This window comes from Sciurus carolinensis, chromosome 4 (assembly GCF_902686445.1).
Source record: "Sciurus carolinensis chromosome 4, mSciCar1.2, whole genome shotgun sequence".
In the NCBI taxonomy this organism is placed as follows: Eukaryota; Metazoa; Chordata; class Mammalia; order Rodentia; family Sciuridae; genus Sciurus; species Sciurus carolinensis.
This window is the reverse complement of record NC_062216.1, coordinates 79,851,279-79,878,285: the sequence shown is the minus strand read 5'-3', so window position 1 is coordinate 79,878,285 and position 27,007 is coordinate 79,851,279. Positions and strand designations below refer to the sequence as shown.

Here is a 27,007-nt window from a genome sequence, read left to right as displayed (position 1 = left end):
GCTGCTGCTGCTGCTGCTGTTTATTTAATATGTGGTCACAGGGGAGAGGAGAAGTTGTATAGTCTAAGAAACTATGTGCTACTTATAACAATTTTCCATTAAATTCTAGTTTCTTAATACATATAATAACTAGTTATCTCATAGTTATTATGTATTAGTGTTTATTGAGTTCTGAATGCATGGGTAAAGCAGTTTTTTTCTCTTATATTCCGTTGTTTCATTGATTATGGTGCCATAAATGTCAAATTTTAACAATGTTGGCTTTTAAAAATCTATCATAAATTGTCCCTTTTTATCAGTTTGCATCAAAGATACTGTTTTACATATTGGCATGATGTTGACATTGTCCTGGATGTAATGAAAGGAATACTAAGATTGTGGAAAAAGCCGTGAGACTTTTGAAAAATACCATTTGTAAGAAGATAGGGAGTTTTAAGATGATGCTTTGAGATAGATTTGCTTTTAAGAATGTATATTAGTGTTCATAGTTTTAATAGAAATTCCATTAATTTTGTCACAAAAAGATTTGAGGTTAAAGAGGATATTGACTTACTTTCAATTTCTTAAGTAGTAGAACTGAGATTGAAATCTACAGCCAGGAACAGTGCCACAAATCATACCACAGAGCTGGTCCAGTGAAGGTATCTCTGTTAGATGGCATGCTTACCGCTCTTGGTACACTTTTCTGGCATGAAGTGACTGAATCTGCTGTCAGTGCTCTGTTTAAACACTGCATTGAAAAAGCATTCATTTATTCAAAATGAATTGAGTAAATTGTTGCTGTTGCCCTCATTCTCACCAGAGTTAATTGCTTGTGGTGCTTGCTGCTGCTACTTCCTCTTCTGCTTCATTTTTGTGCTTCTTGTTGGGGTTGGTTTGTCTGACTGGCAAAGTCCAGGTCTCATGTGCCTGTCCCAATTGCAAGGGAAGTTTGGCAAGTAAATACCTGCTTTTTTTTTTTTTTTTTTTTTTTTTTTTAAGTATTCTTAGTTTCAGGATGTGAAAGATTCTCCAAACATAGTGAAGTAATTTAAATTTAGATGCTGGGTAGCCCATCAAAAGGCCAGGTATTCATGGTAGAACATTTTGTGAAAGTGAATGGTCATGGAATTGTGGATATTAAAAAAAAAAATTTCTCTTTATTTTTATTTTTTAATTTAAAAAATATGTATTCATGTATATATAATATATATACACATGTATATATATTAGTTGTCAGTGGACTTTATTTTTATTTATTTATATGTGGTGCTGAAAATTGTACCCAGTGCCTCATACATGCTATAGAAGCCTTCTACCACTGAGCCATGACCCCAGTTCTGTGGATATATTTGCAACAGTTTCAATCTCATTTTTCTCATTTTTTTTCGCAATTGCTAATGCTGGGAGAGTGAGGTGTGATTGTAAATACAAAAGGGATATGTTATGGAAGTAGCAGTTTTGTAAATAAGCCCTAGGAATAATCAATCTATGGTTATTCTCTTACTTTACTAAACTATTAAGGAAATACTGCAAATATATCAATATCTTGCAGTTTACAAAAACCCAGGTATTTTAAGTGACTTGCTCAAAGTTAAACAGAAAGTGTGCCATAAATTAGACATTTTCATTAATTATTTTACACCATCCTTAGTCACATGAACTTAAAGCTTAGTTGGGAGAGAGGAATACCACACAAAATCACCACAAAACCATTCTTAAGGAATCACATAAGCAAGAGGATTAGAGTGATGAGATCCTGAATGAATTAATAAAGAATCAATGGTGAATTGAGTAGGGAAGCTTTCATTACAGTGGTGACTGAGCAGATGTATAGGCTTTGGAATGAGAAAATGGAAAGGTGTTTCAAAGTAAAAAAAATAAAGTGTATGTTGAACGAATAAAGAAGATGTGTTTGTAAGTCAGTGATTGATTAGAGAATAAGATTTATATGCTGTGGTCGTGGATCTGGAATTGACCTTTCGACAGGGGTTAAATATGTTATTTGCGATTTTGAATTTGGATAGGAGAGAGGGAGTTCCTGTAGTTTTAAAACATTAGATACAATTCACACACTATAAAATTCATTTTTTTTGTTGTGTACAGTGATTTTTTTTTTTTTTTTTTTTTTTACAAGTACATTCACAAAGTGGTACATCTGTCATCACTAGTATTGGAATATTTTCATCACTTCCAAAAGAGACTGTACTCATTAACAGGTTCTTTCCCTTGTCCCTTCCTCCTGTCCCTTAGCTAACATTAATCTACTTTCTGCCATGGATTCTGGACATTGCATATAAATGGAATCATACAATACGTAACCTTTTGTGCCTAGTTTCAGTTATGGTGTTTTCAAGGTAGGTTTATGCTGTAGCATGTGTAAGTACTTCATTCCTTTGGAACGCCAAACAATATTCTACCACATAGAAATACCACATTTTGTTTTTCCACTCATCAGTTGATCTTTTGTTTATATTCTTTGACCATTATGAATAATTTTGCTGTGAACATTTGTGTACATGTATTTTGTGTGCACATATTTTTTCCAGTATTCTTGTATGTTGTTGGGTTGAGGTGCTCAGACCTTGGGAAACAAATTCAGGATCCTGGCAGGTGGAAGAAGATGTGAGGCACAGTTGGGATAGTAGACATGTTTTATTTAGAGGTGGCAGCAGCCCTTTGGCCCCCTGAATCCTTTGATAGGCTTCTTTTATGTGCAGGCCAAAGAAAGAAAGCACATTGCCAACAGGTTACATAAGTGAGTGCATGTCTCACAAGCAGATGTTTATGGCCTTTAGTACATATGCTAAATTAGGGTGTTTATGACCTTGGCTATATACTGAAAACATAGCTCACTTAGAATCCTTGGGAAGGAAGCCTAACTTGGGCCTAATCATCTTGGGCCTGTTTCACAGGTATATACCTGGGAGTAGAATTGTTTGGTCATGTGGTGATTTTGTGTTTTTTCCCCGTTATTTGTGTTGCTTTATGCTGAAAGTATTCCTGTGCCATAAGTTTTTGTTTTCTTCATTTTCTTCTGGGATATCTTTTTCTTTTTTTGTACCCTACTCTTCTGGCTTAGGAACAGTTTGTTTATTTTTTGTGAGAATCATCTCAGTGTGGCAAGGGGAACTCGTGTATGGGTATTCCAACCATGAGCTCTGTTAAGTATGGTGGTACATCTTCCACTGCTTTTTTTCACCTGGGTATATGGTCTGGACACACCTACAGAATGACACACATTGTTTCTTTAAATTGACATCTTTCAGATACATGGTGACTTTTTAGACATGTATACCCTTGATAACCTGGGAAGTTTCATGGGGGTTCTTAAAGTGAACATGAAGATTTGAACCTCCTGATATTATTGGATTTTCTGGTCAAGAGAGTAGCAAACCATTTTCACCAATTACTTGAGGCTGCTTACAGGAAGAGAAAGCTATGTTTAATTTTTTTGATGAAATATCAAACTGTGTTCTAAATTTGCTATATCATCTTTACAGTTCTCCCACGTTATGTGAGAGAGTTCCAGTTTCTCTGTTTCTTGCAATAATGTCATTTAAAAAAAAATTATAACCTCCTAGTGGGCATGTACTATGTACTATTGTGATTTTGGTTTACATTTCCCTATTGATTAATGTTGAGCTTGTCTGTGTTTCTTGAGTACATATGTAAATTTGTAAATCTTTTTTGAAATACCTGTGTTTGTCCATTTTAATATTGGGATGTCTTTTTTTTTGGTGCTAGGGTTGAACTCAGGGACATTTAACCACTGAGCCACATCCCTAGCCCTATTTTGTATTTTATTTAGATACAGTCTCACTGAGTTGCTTAGCACTTAGCTGTTGCTGAGGCTGTCTTTGAATTCTCGATCTTCTTGTCTCAGCCTCCCGAGCCCCTGGGATTACAGGCATGTGCCACTGTGCCCAGTGTCTTCTTGAGTTTTAAGAGTTCTTTTTATATCTTGGATACTAGATTCTTTTTAGATATAAGATTTGCATATGTTGTCTTACGTTGTGTGTATTGTCTGCACTTCTTTCATAGTGACCTTCAAAGCACAAACATTCGTAATGGAGTTTTTTTAATAATCTGAATTAGCTATTTTTTGTTGCTTGTGGTTTTGGTGTCATGTCCGTGAAACTGTTGCCTAACTAAAGGTCATGAAGATTTACTCTTACATTTTCTTCTATGAGTTTTATGGCCTTATCTTTTACAATTAGGTTTTTATCCTTTTGGAGTTAATTTTTGTACATGGTATAAGTTAGAGGTCCAACTCCATTCCTTCGCATGTGAATATCCAGTTGTCCTAGCGCCATTTGTTCAAGAAAATATTTCCCTCCACTGAATTGTCTAAATACCCTCTTTGCAAGTCAGTTGACCAAAATATAAGGGTTACTTTTGGATTTTTAGTTTCGTTCCATTGATTTCTGTGCCTATCCTTATGCTAGCTAGTAGTACACTGTCTTGAATACTGTGACTTTGTGAAAGTTTAGCATTTGGGAAACCCGAGTTCATGTAGCTTTTTAAGCTAAGAAAGTGTCGTGTATGAGCAAAAAATGGAGACAGATTAAGAGTCTTGTTAGGTCAGATAAGTTTGGGATTCATTGTGAAAAGTAAGGAAATTGCATAACAAGACGGGGAAAGGTAGGTAGTTGTAACAATGAATAATTTCAGAGCATTTTGGAAAAAGGTTGTGTTTAAAGTTGTATTAATCAGTTTTCCATCACTATGACAAAATCTATGAGACAAACAGCTTACAAAGAGAGATGATTTAGTACGTCTCACAAATTCGGTCCATTGTTGGCCGCATTGCTTTTGGTGCTATGACAAGGCAGCATATTATGGTGGGGAATGTGTGGTGGAGCAGAGCTGCTCACTTGGTAGTGACTTTCTAGCCAAAGAGAAACAGGAAGGAATGGGGGGGGGGGGTTTGTCCCAAAATCTCCTTCGAGGGCATGCCCCTAATGACCTAAGTAAAATTTCTTCTAATAGTCCTTACTTCCTAAAGATTCCACCACCTCTCATTGACACCACAGGCTGGAGAACAGGACTCAACACATGGGCCTTTGGGGATCATTCAAGATCCAAACTATAGCAGAAACCTAGATGCAAGAAGCTGTTGTAATTATCCATTAGTTTTATTGGGACTTGAAAATTTGATACTCAACTAGGTTTAAAAAAAATTTTTTTTTAAATATAGAGAGGTGACTACATTTAAGAAAATAACAAAATATAAGGATTTGTGAACAACTGCACTGTTATTCTACCTAACTAGATTGTAGAAACTAAAATCCAGGAATCATGCCAGCTCCTTTTTTTCCCTCACTCATTTAGTCTGTTAGCAGTTCTTTTATTCTATCCTCTAAATATCCCTTGGATTTGTCCCCACTTCTTAACTACCATTTATACTGTCTTCAGGACCTTATATTTTTCATCTGAGTAATGGTGTGGTGGTGCATGCATGTAATCCCAGCTACTCAAGAGGCTGAAGCAGGGGGATTCACAATTTCAAGGCCTGCCTGGGCAACTTAGTGGGACCCTATCTCAAAAATAAAAAGGGATAAGGATGTAGTTTAGTGGTAAGGCACTTTCCTAACATGCTCAGGGCCCCAAGTTCAGTCCCCTGTACTGGGTGAGGGAAAACTATATTATTGTTGTTTTAGAAATTGACTTAAAATTATTATAAAACAAAATTACATAATGTTCATTGTATGGTAACAAGGGTACTTTGAAATGTGTAGTAAGATCCAAGTTACTTAGAAATTTATCAGATTTTGGCTTATGGAGGTACCCCCACATCTGCCCCTCTTCCAGTGTATGTGTTTAAGAGAACATAGGTAGAAGAAAGTGAAGTAAGAGTCTCTGTCTTGGTGAATGGCCTCAGAGAAGAGCTGTAGAGGAGCATAACTGCTTTGAAAATTTTGAAATGATGAAGTAATTGGGCAAATGTATTAGTCTGTTACACAAATAACTTTTTTCTTAGTCTGTTTTGCATGAATATATTTGTTATAATATCAGAATACCTGAGATTGTGTGATATATAAAGAACAGAGACTTATTTCTTAAAGTTCAGGAAGCTGGGAAATCCAGGATTGAGGAACCTGCATCAGATAGATGCCTTCTTGTTGCTTTAGCTCACAGTGGAAAGTAGAAGTGCAGGAGAGTGTGAGAAAGCAAGATGGGGCTACACTCACTTTTATAACAAACCTCATTCCCCCAGTAATGACAGAATCCATTTATGAGGGCTCTAATGTTAAAACCTTAACACCTCATTTTAGGCCCTCACCTCCTGATACTGTTACTTTGGGAGTTAAGATTCTAGCACTTGAATTTGGGAACCTTATCTGCTTCTGATAAGAAAACTTGGATCTTTAATATCTGAAAAACTGCCTACTGAAATAGTAGTGTTTAACTGATTGAGGGCGGTATTAGTAATAAACAACAGTACTGTTTTTGTCAGACCATTTTTATTACATTTATTTTCTCCATAGTTTGCTATTTTCCCAAATCTCAAGAATCAATGGGGGAACACTTGTGATGTTTATTTCCCTGTGATGCTCCCCCTTAATTTTTAAAATTAAAAACTGTTGATAAAATTGTTAACTTTATGCTTGCTTATAAGCATGTAAGCAACTGCAAATAAAAATGGAGAAGAGTAATTTCCATATTATAGGAAAATCATGTATTTTTTCTATACTTACAGAAATTGGCTCTGATATAGGGGAAAAAGTTCTCATGAGTTAGAAATTTCAAATAAATTAAAAAGATTAATCAACATATTTTATGAAATGAAATCTTACCTCTTCAAAATGATTAAGCTTATGTATTTTGCATGAATGTTTGTTATGATTAAGGACTTTACATTCTTACCATACATTGTAGTTCATTTATGAGCTATTTGAAGGTAGTAAACTGTCAGGGGCCTTGGAATGGTATATTGTATCTACCTGTTAGTAAAATGAAGCTTATTTTTACAGTGTAGGAGAGTATTAGGCTTTAAATAAAGGAAGCATTTGTATGCAGTGTTCACAGATACTAACTGGATGTCTCTTTTTTCAAATTTTTTTTAAAGGAAATTTTCTTTTTTTGTTGTTGAGTGAATTATGCTTTGTCCTAAATTTTATCCTGTGATATACCTCAATCCATTAATTATTCTCTTACTTTTGACAGGCTTGATGCTTACCTCCTAATAAGTTCTCAGTAGTTTAAAAAAATTGAATATCTTGGTGACTTATAAAATACTTTGTCTTTTGTGCTTCTATGCCTCTTTCACTTTCTATATCTGTAATGAGTTTTTAACTTAAAGTTAAGTAACAAAATGGAAATCGTTAGTATTTATAGATAAAATTTATTTAACTTTAAAATGCTTTAGCAATTCAAAACACATCAGCAAGCTTCATTTACAAATTCTAAAATGTCTGTTTCATTTGTTGTAGTTTCATCTTTTATCTTGAGTGTCAACCTTGAAGTAACATGAATCTTTTTTTTTTTTTGCACTGCTAAATATGGTTGTCTTTATTTTCTTTTCCTTGCCCATCCCTATCTAAACATAAAATAAAACTACAGGACTGAAATTAACAACCCATTAAAATCAGCAATAAGTTATGAAAATCATAAAGCTTTTTTTTAAGTAATTAAGGGTAGTTAAATTATTTAAAGTATACAAAGTCCAAACAGCTGTGGGTAAGATCTCCAGGAAGGCTGCAGAGTGAGAGAGAGCGGACCAAAGGAAAACCTTGGAGTTTGAAAGACAAAGGGAACACATGACATCAAAGTGCAGGCTAGAAATTTCACTTTGAAGAAAATAACATTTCTGAAAACATTTATAAGAGCAACAATAGCATCTGCACAGTGGGATTGTGAAGAAGACTGCCTGTAGAAAATGGAAACAAATCTTTACATTGAAATGAGACAAGTGCTGAACTTAACTATGTTAACTATGATAGTGTGTCTACTATGGATATAGATGGTTAAAAGCTGGTAAAAGGTAATGATTCTAAAGAAAACAAAAACAGCATTGACCTTTTTTCTACCTAGCCCAGACCTCATTCATTTTGTGTACTATAAAGAGTGAGGTGTGAGGTGTTTTATCATTATCAAATGCTGCATCAAAATAGATGATTTTTCCCATGTGTTTTTCCACTATAAAAGACATCTATGTTTACTTATGACCAAAAAGATGTCATTTTGGTTTTCAGTACATATAAACAGTTATCAAAATCTCAAATAAAAATGCTGTGGCTCTGACCTTGGCCTGCTAATCTGAGTGCACAACTCTTCTGACCCATGCAGACACAGGCACGTGGAGCTTTTTCTTTCTGGCTCCCCAATCTATACTCATAGGCCTTTTGTGATAGAGGCTGTCATGCATGGATTGCCCCCATGCAGCCCGTAGGCCATGGGATGGTGAGACGGTGGTTGGGTGCCCTACTGCTAACAATGCAGGATAAGGTTAGCTTGTTTAGCGTGGAATCCAACAGAAAGCTGAGCTGCATGATGATCCCTTTCAAAAGGCTTCATGGGAGTCTCTCTTTTTGTAGAGCATGAAATGAGTTTGGGTTTGTTTCATTTTTGTTTTAAAGAATTGATCATCCACAGGCTTCATGATAAGCTGTCGTGGGCTGAGTTTTAATAGCTCCTTAGCTATCCAAGATTAATGCCTGATTATCTTTTCTTTACTATAGTTTTCATTTTGTTTCTAGGACCATAAAGCTCAGGAAGGGTTCATAACCCCCATCTTTAAATGTGTCTACTCAATGTAGTATGAGCAAACTAGAAAAAGAGGATAGAATCTCCAGTGTCCTCTTTGAAATCAATTGAATCAAATCAAGATAATTTCACACAAGTTTTCCGTTGTCATTAGAAACTGTGATTTTTTTTTTTCCCTATATGAATATTCAGAGTTTATTTGTTCTGCTGGGGAGGCTCTACCCCACTTTTTGCTAAGTATTTACTTAAATACAGGTTTTTGACCCTTTTATTCAAGTATAGTTTTGTTTAGCTTTAAAGAGGAGACTGCATCATGAACCCAATTTAAGAGATTGTTCTGAATTGGCCCAGTGAATATTTTGCCCTGCACTGTTATGTCATACTGGGTTCTCGGAAGTGAACGAAAGTTTGGCACTGGAGTAACCTCATCACTCCCAATACTCTGCAAGATGCTGTGGTCATCAGTGTCACTGATGCTGGTGGTACTTAAGTTCACCTCTCTATGAGAGAACTCTGTGCTTTCAACATCCTCTTCAATCTCCTCTCGCTCTGAATCAGAACGATCTGAAGAAATAGTTGATAACGATGCTGTCCATTCGTATTCGTTCCATCTCTTGAAGACCCTGCAGCTGTTCCAGTCGCTGCTTTAAAAATCTCTGTTCTCATTCCAAGTTCTCAAGCTAGTGCTGGCTTTTCCTTTCAGCTTCTTTAAGTTTCTTGATGTGTGCTTTGGCTTTATTGAGCAAACCAAATTATTGAGCAAACCAAGTGTTGTGTGCCTGGTGCAGTCTGGTCCTAGTAGAATCAGAACTTTTAAGCGTTGTAAACACAGGCGCAGATGAGATCGTTGGTTCTTTTCCAGCTCATTGTGTGTAGATCTGTTGACTGTACTTGTGGTGCAGCTCCCGCTGCTGTGTTTCTGTGCAGGGCTCAACCTCGGTGGGGGCTTTGAATGCTTGTAGCCGGGGGTTCCGCATGGAAGGGAATGATGAGGCGTAGCCATGTTCACACTCTCGCTTCCCGTGCTCCAAAAACTCGGTGGCCTCCAGCAGGCGCTGTAAGTTGATCATCCTCACCCGGTCCATGGGCACCGCGGGTGGCGACCGGCTCCTCCGTGCTCCCGTCCCTTGCGGACACCAGGTGCGCAGGCAGCTACAGCCCCGCGCTGCCCCCGGACATGGGCCCGCGGGGCCAGCACGGCTGAGGCTCGGCGCCATGAGTCGTATTTTTAAAAATTAAAAAAAAAAATTAGTTAATTAATTATGTGATGCTGAGGATTGAGCCCAGTGCCTTATACCTGCTAGACAAGGACTCTATTACTGAGCTACAACCCCAGCCCTGACTTGTATTTTTTAGGGATGGATAAAAGAGGGATTTGTTAGCTTTGGTGAACAGTGGCTTGCAAATGATTTTTTTTTATTACTAAAATTCTTGTTAGGTTAATTCACTGTAACATTTCATTTTATTACAAAATAGAGATTGAGTTGTGAAAGTTAAATTCTTACTTGGAAAAGCTTAGTGACAATTGTGAAATTTACCTAAATTAATTTTACAAGGAAGAAAACAGCCCTTATTACATTTTTCATCTTGAAAGTGGGAACTATTTACAAATTGCTTATGGTTTGTCCAGCTTGTGATGACAACATTTCAAACTTAGTTTGATGTAATATCTGTCATGCATGATGTTGCACATGAAGTGTCAAGTATGTTTTAGTAATTTTTAAAGTGAACTGTAACTCTTTTATGTTGGTCACTTGAAAATACTGACATTTCATTTTGTGTATGAATATAGAGAAAAAGAATGGTGGCTAATGAATTGTGATATGAACTTGTTTCTACTGTATTATCAAATTAAGATGGCAACTTACTTGATTTCAGAAGACATGTTCTGAAGAAAAATCTAGTTCATTCTGTTGACATACACATATGCTCACAAGACCATTTCACTGTTTCTGGCTGCCCTGATGATAGCAGTCTTTAACTGTGCATATTCCATCTGTTCTTGCAACATCTCCAAGTCTTCTTGTGCCCATTTCCATGTGGGTTGGTGTGGGAGTGCAAGTCAGGGGACATTGTACATGGAAAGTAAGAGTGCATGGAAAAGGACGAAGTCTGAGTTCATCTTTACTTTTGAAAAAGCACATATTGTCTCAATCATCTTGATGTAATAAAAACTGCTCTTTACCTTTGAGTTCTTCATAATTGATCTAAAAGGTTAATGAGTACCATAGTGTAGCAAAACAAGGTATGAGAGCATACAGGAAGGAGTAACCATTTTGCACCAGCTGGAAAAAGCATTTACAGAAACAAAGTTACCTTTAGTATCATTTTTTACTCATGTTTTAAGAAACTTTATCAAGATAAAATTTATATGCAAAAATTTATGTGGCTGGTTTAATGGGGTTTGATAAATAATATGTGCCTGTGAAGCTATTCCTGAAGAAAATGTTTTTATCATCTCACTCCAGGGAATTGCCTTAGCACCTTTGAATTCAGACCTTGCTTCTACTCCGTTAACCGCCAATCTGATTTCTTTCTTATAGATTTATTTTGCTGATTCTAGAACTTCAATGAGATCATGCAGTAATCAGTCTTGTGTCTGGTTTCTTTTGTTCAACATAATTGTAAAAATTCAATTAGTGTATGAGTAATCAGTTCTTTTCCATTGCTGAGTAGTATTGTGTTGTATGAATATATCTGAGTTCTGTATACCTATTTATGGACTTTTGTTTCCAGTTTGGGGCTACTATGAATGACATTTCTGTGACTGTATATGTAAAACTCATTGTGGGAACATGTTTTTATTTCTGTTGGATAAATATTTAAGAGTGGAATTGTTGGTTGACTGACTAAGTATATGTTTACTTTGTAAGAAACTATGAGATGTTTTCCAAAGTGGTTATATACCAGTGTATGAGCATTCTGATAGCTCAGTTCTCACCAATACTTAGTATTGTTAACCTTTTTAATGTTTGCTGTTTTAGTGGATCTGAAATGGTATCTTACTTTGGTTTTAATTTGCATTTTCCTATTATTGAGATAATTATTGAGGTTGAATACTTTTTATGTGCCAGTTGACCTTTCATATATCTTCTGTTGTGACATTAACTATCAAATTTTTACCCATTTAAAAAAATTAAAAGTGTAATTTATATATATTTAATTTATACTTTTTGATGGACACTTCTGAATTTAGACAAATGTGTACATTTGAATAATTACCACCAAAATTAAGCTATAGAATAATTCCATTCTTGCCCTCCCTATTGATTATTTTTCTTTTGATGTCTGTCCTTTATGCCTAGCCCTAGGCAACTCCTGATTTGTTTTCTGACTGTAATTTTGTCTTTTCCAAAATGTCATATAAATGAATCATATAGCACATAGCATTTAGTCTAGTTTCTTCTTTTATCATAATACACTTGCAGTTTATACCTGTTGTGTGTATCAGGAGTTTTGTTTTATTGCTGAAAATATTCCATTATATGAGTATAGCATGGTTTATTCATCCAGTCACCATTTGAAGGACATTTGATAGTCTTTGAGAATTATGAATAAATCTTCCACAACTATTTGTATATATGATTTTGTGTGAATGTATGCTTAATTTCTCTTGGGTAAATATCTAGAAATAGGGTTAGTGTATCTTACAGAAATCTTTGTTTACATTAAACTGTCATATTATTTTCCATAGCAGATACGCCATTTTGAATTAATGTAGGTAGTATACAGTGATTTTAGTCGCTCTATATACTCTTTAGCACTTGGAAAAGTGAATTTCTTAGAGTATTACTAGTATAGTTGGGTGCTTCTGCCTTGATTTGTATTAAGGTGCCAGCAGTTTACTCATCATTGCTTTTGGACTATCAGTACAAGTGTCAACACAATTGTTCACTGTATTTTGTGTTATTAAGAAAGGTTATTCAACACCAAATATCCCCCCCTCCCATTTTTGTTGGTGCATTATAGTCATATATAATGGTGGGATTGTTATATATTCATACATGCACACAGTGTCACAGTATTATTTGACCAATATCATTCCCTAATATTCCCCCTATCCTGACCCTTTGCTCTGCTCCTTTCCTTTGGCACTCCATTTGTTTTAATGATGTATGTGTCTCTCATGTTCCTCCTCCCCTTCCCCCCCTCTTCCCCCACCCCTCCTCCCCTCCCCCCCCTTCCCCCTCCCCCTCCCCTCCCCCCCCTCCTCCCTCTCTTCTCCTCCCTCTTCCCTCCCCCCCAGCTTTCATTAATTATTTTTGGATAGTCTTTATTATTATTATTATTATTATTATTAGATAGAAACTATTTCTTCAAATTTACAGATTGTTTTGCTTTTTCTTCTCTTTCCTCTTAGTACTGGAGAGCATACTCATGAACTGGCACATGCTAGGCAAGTGCTCTAGACTGAGCTATGTCGCCCAATCCCCATTCCCATTTCTTTGATATTTTGGAAAGCTTTGTTAAAAACTGGAAAATTTGCAGACTACAAAATCAACGTATAAAAATCAGGAGCTTTCCTATATACCAACAATGAATCTGCTGATCAGGAAAACAATTACATCCACAATAGCCTCAAATAATCATATACCTAGGTATAAATCCAACTAAAAAGGCGGAAGAACTCTACAATGAAAATTATAGAACATTGAAAAAAGAAATTGAAGAAGACTTGAGAAGATGGAAAGACATCCCATGTTTATGGATAGGCAGAATTAATATTAAAATGCTCATACTAAAAGTACATATTCAGTGCAGTTCTCATCTTCACAGAATTAGAAAAAACAGTTTTAAAATTCACTTGGAAGCATAAAAGACCCAGAATGGGCCAAAGCAGTTTTATGCCAAAAAAGCAATGCTGGAGACATTGCAATACCTGACCTCAAATTGTACTACAGAGCTATAGTAACAAAAATGGTATAGCACTAGCGCAAAAACAAACACATACATCAGTAGTATAGAATAGAAAACAGAGAGACAAACCCACACATCTACAGTCATCATGTCCTGACAAAGTTGCCAAAAACATAACACTGAAGAAAAGACAGTCTTTTTAACAAATGGTGCTAGAACAAAAGTTTATCCATATGTAGCAGAATAAAACTAGACCCTGCACAAAAATCAACTCAAAAGACCTAGGAATTAGACTAGAAACTATGCAACCAACTCCTTGAAGAAAATGTAGCATCAACACTCTAGCATTTAGGCACAGGGAACAACTTTCTCAATAGGACCCCTAAGGCCCCAAGAAATAATGCTAAGAATTAATAAATGGAATGGCATCAAATTTAAAAGCTTCTGCACAGCAAAGAAAACAGTTGGGAATGTGGATAGAGAACCTACACAATGGGAGAAAATTTTTGCTAGCTACTCTTCTGACGGGATTAATAACCATAATATATGAATAACTCAAAACTTTACACCAAAAAATCAAATCACCCATTTAACAAATGAGCAAATGAAATAAACAAGAACTTATTGAAAAAAGAGATACAAATAATCAACAAATATATGAAAAATGTTCAACATCATTAGCAATTAGGGAAATGCAAATCAAAACCACACTGAGGGGCCAAGGTTGTGGCTTAGTGGTAGAACACTTGATTACTAGGTTCAATCCTCAGCACCACAGAAAAATAAATAAAGGTATTGTGTCCATCTACAACTTAAAAATTTAAAAACAAAAAAGAAACACAAAAAACTACACTGAGATTTTATCTCACACCTGTCAGAATGGCAGTCATCAGGAATACAAATAATAAATGCTGGAGAGGGTATAGAGAAAAAGGAACACTAACACTGTTAGTGGGATTGTAAATTAGTACAACCAGTATAGAAATCAGTGTGGAGGTTCCTCAAAAGGCTAGGCATGGAACCATCATCCAATCCAGCTATACCACTCCTCGATATTTATCCTGAAGAATTAAAGTCGTCATAATACAGTGATACATGCGTACCCATGTTTATAGCAGCATATTTCACAATAGCCAAACTGTGGAACCAGCCTAGGTGTCCATCAAGGGGATGAATGGATAAAGAAAATGTAGTATATATACACAGAATGGAATTTTATTCAGCCATAAAGAAAAATAAAATATCATTTGCAGAAAGATGGGATGAAACTAGAGACCATTGTGCTATTGTGTATTTTTTGTTTGTTTAGTGACTTACTTGTACTAATTCTGTTGTATATGTGTGAATGTGTTTCTGAATTCATTGCTTACCTTTATTTTCTTCTTCTTAAGTACTTTTATGCCTGATTTTCTAGGTGTTGTCCTTGTTAGTGGTCAGCTGATGATTAAAGGTTATTGTTAAAAACCTTGGGCCAGTAAATGTTGCACCATTTTTCTTTGGGTCTTTGGATTGTGGAATGTTTTAAAATTTTAAGCTGTTTCAAGTTTGCCCCACATTTAGCCAGACTACCTTGTAAGTGTTCTCTCTGGCATCTCTTGAGAAGGGGCAGCCATATACATACATACAGCCTTCCTGACCACCAGTGAATAATACTTCAACTAACAAGGCTCTCTGGCGGTCTCTTTCCTAGACCTTCATGTTAAATTTCCAGTTTTTCAGCTATTTTGTTGCCTGCCCCAACCAGTATCCCTGGATAATAGCCTGCTCTGATGGTACTTTTGCTTTTGACAGCATTGTTGGGCATAGATATTTTTTCATGGCTTGTCCTGAATAAAGTTATCCCCTCTTATAAGACAGAGTACCTATATTCCTCATGGCTTGCCATGTCTCCTTAGGGTAGAATTTTTTTGCCACAAACCTGACAGTACTGGTAGGGATGCAGTTAGCTCCTAACTAAAATATCACAATTCTTGAGATTTAGTAGATTTTTCTTTTTTAATTGTTTTTATTTTTACAGACTGCATTTTGATTCATTGTACACAAATGGTATACAACTTTTCATTTCTATGGTTGTACACAATGTAGATTCATACCATTCATGTATATAGGGTAATAATGTCTGTCTCAGACAACTATCTTTTCTTCCTCCACCCCCTCCCACCCCATTTCCTTCTACACAATTCAAAGTTCCTCCATTTTTCTCTTGCCTCTCTGCTGGGGGTGGGGGACATTTTGTATATTCATCCACTTATCAGAGAAAACTTTTGACCTTTGGTGTTTTGGACTTGGCTTATTTCACTTAGCATGATATCCTCTAGCTCCATCCATTTACCAGCAAATGCCATAATTTATTATTCTTTATGACTAGGTGATATTCCATTGTGTATGTATCAATAGTTTCTTTATCCATTCACCAATTGAAGGGCACCTAGTTTGGTTCTACAATCTAGCTATTGTGAATTGAGCAACTATGAACATTGATGTGGTTGTATGACTGTAGTATGCTGATTTTAAGTCCTCTGGGTATAAACTGAAGAGTGGGATAACTAGGTCAAATGGTGGGTCCATTCCAGGTTTTTTGAGGAATCTCCATACTGTTTTCCAGAGTGACTGCACCAATGTGCAACTCCACCAACAATGTATGAGTGTGCCTTTTTCCCCATGTCCACGCCAACACTTATTATTGTTTGTGTTCTTGATAATAGCCATTCTAATTGGAGTTAGATGAAATCTTAGGGTGGTTTTAATTTGCATTTCTCTAATTACTGGGGATGATGAGCACTTTGTCATACATTTGTTGTTCACCTGTGTATCTTCTGTGAAGTGTCTGCCCAGTTCCTTAGTCCATTTATTGATAGGATTCTTTGTATTTTTGGTGTAAAGATTTTTAAGTTCTTTATAATTTTGGAGATTAGTGCTCTGTTGGAAGTGTGTGTGGAAAAGATTTTCCCACTCTGTAGGCTCTCTTCACATTATTGTTTCCTTTGCTGAGAAAAACTTTTTAGTTTGAATCTATCCCATTCGTTGATTCTTGCTTTTATTTCTTGTACTCTGGGGGTCCTAAGCCAACGTGATGAAGATTTGGGCCTACTCTTTCTTCTATTTGGTGAAGGGTCTCAGGTCTAATTCCTAGATCCTTGATCCATTTTGAGTTGGGTTTTGTACAGGGTGAGAGATAGGGGTTTAATTTCATTTTACTGCATATGGATTTCTATTTTTGCCAGCACCATTTGTTGAACAGGCTATCTTTTCTCCATTGTATGTTTTTGGGCACCTTTGTCTAGTATGAGATAACTATTTATGTGGGTTTGTCTCTGGGTCTTCTGTTCTGTACCATTGGTCTACCTGTCTGTTTTGGTTGCCAATACCATGTCATTTTTGTTACTACTGCTCTATAGTAGAGTTTAAGGTCTGCTATTGTGATACCTCCTGCATCACTTTTCCAGCCCAGGATTGCTTTGGCTATTCTGGGTCTTTTGTTCTTCCAGGTGAATGATTGCTTTCTCTATTTCTATGAGGAATGTCATTGGGGTTTTAATTGGAATTGCGTTAAATCTGTTTAGCACCTTTGGAAGTATGGCCATTTTGATAATATTAATTCTGCCTATCCAAGAACACAGGAGGTCTTTCCATCTTCTAAGGTCTTCTTCAATTTCTTCCTTTAGCGTTCTGTAGTTTTCATTGTAGAGATATTTCACCTTTTTTGTTAGATTGATTCCCAAGTATTTAATTTAATTAATTAATTAATTAATTTTAAGAATATGGAATGCTTCATGAATTTGTGTATCATCCTTGTGCAGGGTCCCTGCTAATCTTCTCTGTATTGTTCCAATTTTAGTATATGCTGCCGAAGCGAGCACTTTTTTTTTTTTTTTTTTTTTGAGGCTATTGTGAATAGTTTTCCTAATTTCTCTTTCAGAGGATTCATCACTTATGAATACAAATGCATTAGATTTATGTGTGTTGATTTTATATCCTGCTATTTTGCTGAATTCATTTATTAGTTTTAGAAGTTTTATGGTGGAGTTTTTTGGATCCTCTAAATATAGAATCATGTCATTGGCAAATAGTGATATCTTGAGTTGTTCTTTTCCTATTGGTATCCCTTTTAATTTCTTTGGTCTAATTGCTCTGGCTAGTATTTCAAGGATGATGTTGAATAGAAGTGGTGAAAGAGGGCATCTTGCCTTGTTCCAGTTTTTAGGGGGAATGCTTTCAGTTTTTCTCCATTTAGAATGATGTTGGCCTTGGGCTTAGCATAGATGACTTTCACAATGTTGAGGTATGTTCCTACTATCCCTATTTTTCCTAGTGTTTTAAACATGAAGGGATGTTGTATTTTGTCATTTTTTTCTGCATCTATTAATTATGATTTTTAGCTGTAAGTCTGTTGATATGATGGATTACATTTATTGATTTACGGATGTTGAACCAACCTTGCATTCCCAGGATGAACCCCACTTGATTGTGGTGCACTATCTTTTTAATATGTTTTTGTATATGATTTGCCAGAATTTTGTTAATGATTTTTGCATCTGTGTTCATCAGAGATATCTGCCTAAAGTTTTCTTTCCTTGATGAGTCTTTGTCTGGTTTTGGTATCAGAGGGATAGTGGCTTAATAGAATGAGTTGGGTAGGATTCCCTTCTTTTCTATTTCATGGAATACTTTGAGGAGTATTGGTATTAGTTCTTCTTCGAAGGTATTGTAGAACTCAGCTGAGAATCTGGTCCCAGACTTTCTTGGTTGGTAGGCTTTCGATGGCTTCTTCTATTTCTTTGCTTGAAATTGATCTGTTTAAATAGTGTATGTCCTCCTGGTTCAGTTTGTGAGGATCATATGTCCCTAGAAATTTGTTGATATCTTCGAGAGTTTCTGTTTTGTTGGAGTATAGATTTTCAAAGTAGTTTCTAATTATGTTATGTATTTCAATGCTGTCTGTCGTGATATTTCCTTTTTCATCATAAATTTTAGTAATTGGAGTTTTCGCTCTCCTTTTTGTTGGTGTGGCTAAGGGTTTATCTACTTTGTTTACTTTTTCAAAGAACCAACTTTTTGTCAATTTTTTGATTGTTTCTTTTGTTTCAATTTCATTGGTTTCTGCCCTGATTTTAATTATTTCCTGTCTTCTTCTACTTTTGATGTTGTTCTGTTCTTCTTTTTCTAGGGTTTTGAGATGTAATGTTAGGTCATTTATTTGTTGACTTTTTATTCTTTTCTTGAATGCTCTCCATGCAATGAATTTTCCTCATAGTACTGCTTTCATAGTGTCCCAGAGGTTTTGATATGTTGTGTCATTGTTCTCACTTACCTCTAAGAATTTTTTTATCTCCTCCCTTTTCTGTTACCCATGCTTCATTCAATAGCATATTATTTAGTTTCCAGGTGTTGAAGTAGTTTGTTTTTTTTACTTTATCATTGATTTCTAATTTCACTCCATTATGATCTGATAGAATACAAGGTAGTATCTCTGTTTTTTTGTATTTACTAAGGACTGGTTTGTGGCATAACATATGGTCTATTTTAGAAAAGCGTCTATGTGCTGCTGAGAAGAAAGTGTATTTGCTCGTTGATGGATGGAATATTCTTTATATGTCTCTTAAGTCTAAGTTATTGATTGTGGTATTGACTTCTATGGTTTCTTTGTTTAGTTTTTGTTTGGAAGATATATCTAGTGGTGACAGCAGTGTGTTAAAGTCACCCAGAATTATTGTGTTGTGGTATATTTGTTTTCTGGAATTGAGAAGGATTTGTTTGATGCACATGGATGTGCCATTGTTTGGGGCATAAATATTTACGATCGTTATGACTTTCTGATTTATAGTTCACTTAAGTAGTATGAAATGTCCTTCTTTATCCCTTCTGAGTAACTTTGGCTTAAAGTCCACTTTATCTGATATAAAAATGGAAACCCCTGCTTTTTTACTATGTCCATGTGCATGGTAGGTTTGTCCCATCCTTTCACCTTTAGTCTGGATGTCCTTTTCTATGAGATGAGTCTCTTGAAGGCAAAATAATAATATTATTATTATTATTATTATTATTATTATTATTATTATTATTTTAAAAAATACAACCTGCCAGTCTATGTCTTTGGATTGATGAGTTTAGTCCACTAACGTTCAGGGTTATTATTGAGATATGATTTGTATTCCCAGTCATTTGGGCTTATTTTTGGTTTTTAACTTGACTTGGTTTCTCCTTTGGTTGGTTTTTCCTTTAAGGTAGTTCCTCCCTTTGTTGACCTACATTGTTGTTTTTCATTTCCTCCTCATGGAATATTTTGCTGAGAATGTTCTGTAGCACAGACTTTCTATTTGTAAATTCTTTTTACTTTTGTTTATCATGGAAGAATTTTATTTTGTCTGCAAATATGAATGTTAGTTTTGCTGGGTATAAGATTCTCTATTGGCAACCATGTTCTTTCAGAGCTTGAAATATATTGTTCCAGGCCCTTCTAGCTTTTAGGATCTGGGCTGAGAAATCTGCTGATATCCATATTGGTTTCCCCCTATAGGTAATCTTATGCTTTTCTCTCACAGCTTTTAAAATTCTATCTTTATTTTGTATGTTAGGCATTTTCATTATAATGTGCCTTGGTGTGGATGTGTTATAATTTTTTACATTTGGTTTCTGTAAGCCTCTTGTAGTTGATTTTCCATTTAATTCTTTAGGAAATTTTCTGATATTTCATTGAATAGGTTTTTCATTCCTTTGGTTTGTATCTCTGTGCCTTCCTCAGTCCCAATAATTCTTAATTTTTTCTTTTCATGATAACCCATAGTCCTTGGAGGTTCCATTCATGATTTCTTACCATCTCTTTTTGGTCAACTTATTTTCAAGATTAAATAGTTTTTCTTCATTGTCTGAGGTTCTGTCTTCCAAGTGATCTAGTCTGTTGGTGATTCTTTCCATTGAGTTTTTTATTTGGTTTATTGTTTCCTTCATTTCAAGGATTTCTGGTTTAATTTTAAGTAATGAAATAGAAGAAGTCATCAAAAGCCTACCAACAAAGAAAAGTCCGGGACCAGATGGGTTCTCAGCCGAGTTCTACAAAACCTTTAAAGAAGAGATCATTCCAATACTTCTCAAAGTATTCCATAAAATAGAAGAGGAGGGAACCCTCCCAAACTCATTCTATGAAGCCAATATCACCCTGATACCTAAACCAGACAGAGACACATCGAGGAAAGAAAATTTCAGACCAATATACTTAATGAACATCGACGCAAAAATTCTCAACAAAATTTTAGCAAATCGCATACAAAAACATATTAAAAAGATAGTGCACCATGATCAAGTGGATTTCATCCCAGGGATGCAAGGTTGGTTCAACATCAGGAAATCAATAAATGTAATTCACCATATCAATAGAATTAAAGTCAAGAATCACATGATTATTTCAATAGATGCAGAAAAAGCATTTGATAAAATACAGCACCCCTTCATGCTCAAAACACTAGAAAAAATAGGGATAGTGGGAACATTCCTTAACATTATAAAGGCCATCTATGATAAGCCCATGGCCAATATCATTCTAAATGGTGAAAAACTGAAAGCATTCCCCCTAAAACTGGAACAAGGCAGGGATGCCCTCTTTCACCACTTCTATTCAATATCGTCCTTGAAACTCTAGCCAGAGCAATTAGACCAAAGAAATTAAAGGGATACGAATAGGAAAAGAAGAACTCAAACTATCCCTATTTGCTGATGATATGATTATATACTTAGAGGAACCAGGAAATTCCACCAGAAAACTTTTAGAACTCATAAGTGAATTCAGTAAAGTAGTGGGATATAAGATCAATGCTCATAAATCCAATGCATTTTTATACATAAGTGATGAATTTTCAGAAAGAGAAGTTAGGAAAACTACCCACTCACAATAGCCTCAAAAAAAAAAAAATACTTGGGAATCAATCTCACAAAAGAGGTGAAAGACCTCTACAATGAGAACTACAGAACACTAAAGAAAGAAATTAAAGAAAACCTTAGAAGATGGAAAGATCTCCCATGTTCTTGGATAGGCAGAATTAATATTGTCAAAATGGCCATACTACCAAAAGTGCTATACAGATTCAATGCAATTCCAATTCAAATCCCAATGGCGTACCTTACAGAAATAGAGCAAGAAATTACGAAATTCATCTGGAAGAATAAGAAACCCAGAATAGCTAAAGCAATCCTTAGCAGAAAGAGTGAAGCAGGGGGTATCGCAATACCAGATCTTCAACTCTAATACAAAGCAATAGTAACAAAAACGGCATGGTATTGGTACCAAAATAGAAAGGTAGATCAATGGTACAGAATAGAGGACATGGACACAAACCCAAATAAATACAATTTTCTCATACTAGACAAAGGGGCCAAAAATATGCAATGGAGAAAAGATCGCCTCTTCAACAAATGGTGCTGGGAGAATTGGAAATCCATATGCAACAGAATGAAACTAAACCCATATCTCTCACCATGCATGAAACTAAACTCAAAATGGATTAAGGACCTCGGAATCAGACCAGAGACCCTGCATCTTATAGAAGAAAAAGTAGGTCCAGATCTTTAACATGTCGGCTTAGGACCAGACTTCCTCAGCAGGACTCCCATAGCACAAGAAGTAAAAGCAAGGGGCTGGGGTTGTGGCTCAGTGGTAGAGCGCTTGCCTAGCATGTGTGAGGCACCGGGTTCGATTCTCAGCACCCCATATAAATAAATGAGTAAAATAAAGGCCTATCAACATCTAAAAAAAAAAAGAAGTAAAAGCAAGAATTAATAACTGGGATAGATTCAAACTAAAAAAGCTTTCTCTCAGCAAAGGAAACTATCAGCAATGTGAAGAAAGAGCCTACAGAATGGGAGAAAATCTTTGCCAATCGTACTTCAGATAGAGCACTAATCTCCAGAATCTATAAAGAACTCAAAAACTCCACACCAAGAATACAAATAATCCAATCGACAGATGGGCTAAGGAAATGAACAGACACTTCACAGAAGAAGATCTACAAGCAATCAACAAACATATGGAAAAATGTTCAGCATCTCTAGTAATAAGAGAAATGCAAATCAAAACCACCCTAAGATTCCATCTCACCCCAATTAGAATGGCGATTATCAAAAATACAAGCAACAACAGGTGTTGGCAAGGATGTGGGGAGAAAGATATACTCATACATTGCTGGTGGGGCTGCAAATTAGTGCACCCACTCTGGAAAGCAGTGTGGAGACTCCTTAGAAAACTTGGAATGGAACCACCATTTGACCCAGCTATTCCACTCCTTGGCCTGTACCCAAAGGACTTAAAATCAGTATACTACACAGATACAGCCACATCAATGTTCATAGCTGCTCAGTTCACAATAGCCAGATTGTGCAACCAACCCAGATGTCCTTCAGTTGATGAATGGATAAAGAAACTGTGGTATATATATATGCAATGGAATATTACTCAGCCATAAAGAATGATAAAATTATGGCATTTGTAGGCAAATGGATGAAATTGGAGAATATCATGCTAAGTGAGATAAACCAATCTCAAAAAAACCAAAGGACGAATGATCTCGCTAATAAGTGGATGATGACACATAATGGGGGGTGGGAGGGGTGAGTGTTAGGGTTAGAGTTAGGGTTAGAAAGGGGGGCAGGAATGGAGGAAGGACTGTATAGAGTTAAGAGGGGTGGGAGGGGTAGGGGGAAGGGCAAAAATAACAGAATGAATCAAACAACATTACCCTATGTAAATTTATGATTACACAAATGGTATGCCTTTACACCATGTACAACAGAGAAACAACATGTATCCCATTTGTTTACAATAAAAAAAAATTAAAAAGGAAAAAAAAAGGATTTCTTTTTTTTTTTTTTCTTTCTTTCTCCAGAATCTGTTTTTTGAAATCATCTTTTGCTTCCTGCAGTTGCTCTATTAACTGTTTATTGGAGTGGTTGTTCATTGCCTGCATTTACTGTCTTATCTCATCCTTTGCTTTGTAAATCATTTTAATTTTGTATATTCAGAACTCCTTTTCTGACATTTCTTCTACCATGGTGTCATTAGATTCTATTAATATAGAATCTTGGTTTGTTTGGAACACTTTCTTCCTTTGTTTTTTCATGTTGTTCACATATCTTCCCCTCTAACATTGCAGATCTGGGGTATTCCAGTTTCCCCCTATAAGCTTATCATGACCCTGCGGGTTTCTAAAACCTCTTCTTTAAGGGGGAGATCAATATTAGCAGCACCCTTTACAGACACTATGTAGCCCTAAACCAAATAGCCCTTATGAGAACATTAACAGTATTGTTGTAATAAATAGAATGAGTTTGATTATTGTCTACATTATAACTAGTAGATTTGCAGTGAAATTTACAGTTTATAATGGTGGACAAAGAGGATGGGGAGGGATATAGGATGTAACTGTTAATGGGATACGAAAGGAGTATGTATAGAAGTACTAGATTGTCGGAAGAGTGAAAGTGAAATCAAAAGAAATTGGTTTTTAGCATAAGAAGAGGGAGAAAGAGACTCTGATGAAACAGGTAAACAAAAGGAAAATAGAGCGAGAAAAAGATATAGAAACTTAAAAATTTTCAGAAAAGAGATAAAAAATCTACACTATAACAGTCATATAGTATTCAAACCTCCCTGTCTTCCGTAACTCGATGCCTGAGAGGTACCTGACAATGAGTTTCCAGTCTCCACGAGGCGTTTCAGGATGGGATTTGCTCCACCTGAAGATGGCAGCTTCTGCTTCTAGGATAATCCAAGATGACTGCACTACATTCCAAATGTATTGGAAAATAGGGAGCTGCAGCACGTGGTGTGCAAGTCAATGTGGAGTGTCAAGTCCATGTGGGGCGTGGTGGTTCAGGCTGGGGGGTCCTTGAGGGGGGGTGCTGTTGTTCGGGCTGGGAGTCCTGCAGGTCCTGGCTGTTTGTCCCAAAATGGTGGCAGGCATGTGTATCCAAACCTGCACGTATTGTGATAATGGACTTCCAGGGAACAGTGGGCAGCAGGTGATCTGTGGGTGGTTTGCAGGCTACTGTTGGATGATTGGCAGGTGGACCTCCGGCAATGCGTGATGGGTAGGTGAACAGCAGGCGATGGGCATGCAAGAGGCAGGCAAATGGGCAAATGGTGGATGAGAGGGCAGATTTTTCTAGAATGTGTTTCTCCTTTGATCAGTTTTCTGAGACTTTAGTTATTTTTGGCAGTGTTGTCCTATTTTTCCATTACTTTTAGGTCAGAGGATTTACTGAGCTTGTCACAAAAACTCTCGAAGCCGTAGTGTCTCTGTATTCCCTTAAGTCTTTCTCCACATTGCAGCAAGAACACCACCCCACCCCCAAAACAAAGCCAGTCATTTCATCTTCAGTTTTAAAAATATTCAAGAACTTTCATGTTGCTCATTATAAATTTCCCAAATTTGTAACATGGTCTGGCCTGCTTTCCTATATAGTTCTATCTCATGTAAATGTATTCATTCTCTTATCCTGCATTCTGAGCTATATCCATATTAGCCTAATTTTGGGAGCACTTCGCTTTCTATTCCTTAAAAGACAAGGCTCTGACCTGTGTCATTAGTATTGACTTTTCAACCTGAGGAATATAGGCTTGACTTTCTAGTCCCCATTAGTTAGCAGTGACTCTGAGGAATGTACTTATTATTTTTTTTGTTTTCTTGTATGATACATGGTGATGAGAAGTAGTTCATAAAGTTGTTGTAAGGCTGTGGGTAATACATGTAAAGCCATTAGTACAGTGCCTTGTGTCTTGAAGGTATGTTTATTCTGTACTAGCCTTTTTTTTTTTAAGTTGTAGATGGACGCAGTGTCTTTATTTATGTGGTGCTGAGGGCCGAACCCGTACCCCACCCATGTGAGGCAGGCACTCTACCACTGAGCCATAACCCCAGCCCTCCCAGCCTATTTTGAATAAGCAGTTTATATGAAATAGTAGAGATACCAGTGTGCTTAAGTAAAATCATTATCACCAGGCTATCAATTATTTCAAAGTTAAACCTGAATATCACTCTGTGTTCCAACAAATTTTAGAAACTTATTATACCTAGTTCATAGCACCCTCATTAACTTTTTAAGGAAATACACTGCATAAGAGTATTTCCTGTTTTAAAAATTATTTTAAAATAGTTTTTAGTTATCGATGGACTTTTATTTTCATTCAGTTTTATACAGTGCCGAGAATGGAACCCAGTGTCCAAGTGCTCCACCACTGAGCCACAACCCAAGCTATAAATTTTTCTTTGTATTGAAGAAATTGTTTTTCCCTCTATGAGACTGTTCAACTTTTAATCTTGAGAAAAGTCTTGATTTTGTACCCAAGGAGAAAATAAAGCAGTGAATTCCTATAGATTACAACTGTGGGACAACTAGCACATATAAGACATTTAACATTAGTATAGTACTATATGATCTGACACTCCTCCAATTTTGTCTTTTTCTCCCAATGTCTTTATAGAATTTCCCCCCACTTTATCAGTCCAGAATCATGCATTTCATATAGTTGCCATATTTCTTTATTTTACTCTGATTTGTATTGTTTCCTCAGCCTTTGATTTTGTCATAGGCCATTGTTTTGTAGAATACCCCTTAATTTGAGTATTTTCCTCATAATTTTAGTCATATGATGTGCTTTTAGGCAGGAATAGTATATAAAAGATTTACATAAAAGATTCCATGTTCTATTCAGTGCATCACCTTAAGAGATTTATGATGCAGATTTATGATGCCCTTTTAATCTCCATTGGTGGTGTTAATGTAGATAACCTTTTAATGTTATTGTATCAGGTTTGTCCAAATGTATCATTTTCTCCTTTGTTGTGAATAAGTATTCTGTGGGGAGATACAGTCAGATAGTGTGAATATTCTTTTTCTTCCCCTTTTTTTTTTTTTTTTTTTTTTGTGGTGCTGGGGATTGAACCCAGGACCTTGTGCTTTCAAGGCAACACTCTACCAACTGAGCTATCTCCCCAGCCCTTCTTTTTTCTTCTTAAACTTGGATCCAGTGGTTTTTGTAACCTTTGATGCTTGTCTGAAACGTATTACTATGATCATTGCAAATAGATTATTAAAATTTCTTGGGGTTTCAGGTTTAGTATTCTAGAGAGCTTTCTGTATCAAGTAGTATTAATTACAAAATATTTTGTTGTCATTGGCTTATGTCATGGTTTTGTTTTTATGACCTTTAGGTTCATGTACTGGACAGACTGGGGAGAAGTACCAAAGATAGAACGTGCTGGAATGGATGGCTCAAGTCGTTTCATTATTATAAACACTGAAATTTACTGGCCAAATGGTCTGACTTTGGATTATGAGGAACGGAAGCTGTATTGGGCAGATGCAAAACTTAATTTCATCCACAAATCAGACCTGGATGGAACAAATAGGTAAGATTGTTATAGAAGTGTCGCGCTCCCTGCCCGCAGAGAGACGAGACGCAAACCTGGTTCTT

General features: G+C 36.0%; 1 protein-coding gene, 1 non-coding gene and 1 pseudogene across 2 annotated transcripts in view; 1 reads left to right on the top strand and 2 right to left on the bottom strand.

Annotated features, from left to right (window-relative positions):
* The window catches only part of Lrp6 (LDL receptor related protein 6), a 170,906-nt gene that overhangs the window by 46,015 nt on the left and 97,884 nt on the right, over nucleotides 1–27,007 (top strand). Inside the window, 1 exon segment of the mRNA XM_047549455.1 lies at nucleotides 26,745–26,942. Within this exon segment, the coding sequence (XP_047405411.1) occupies nucleotides 26,745–26,942 (198 nt within the window).
* LOC124982151 (max-interacting protein 1-like) lies at nucleotides 9,066–9,773 on the bottom strand (annotated as a pseudogene).
* On the bottom strand, nucleotides 17,301–17,403 carry LOC124984173 (U6 spliceosomal RNA). Its single transcript, XR_007108628.1, has one exon. It is a non-coding gene; the product is annotated as a U6 spliceosomal RNA (small nuclear RNA).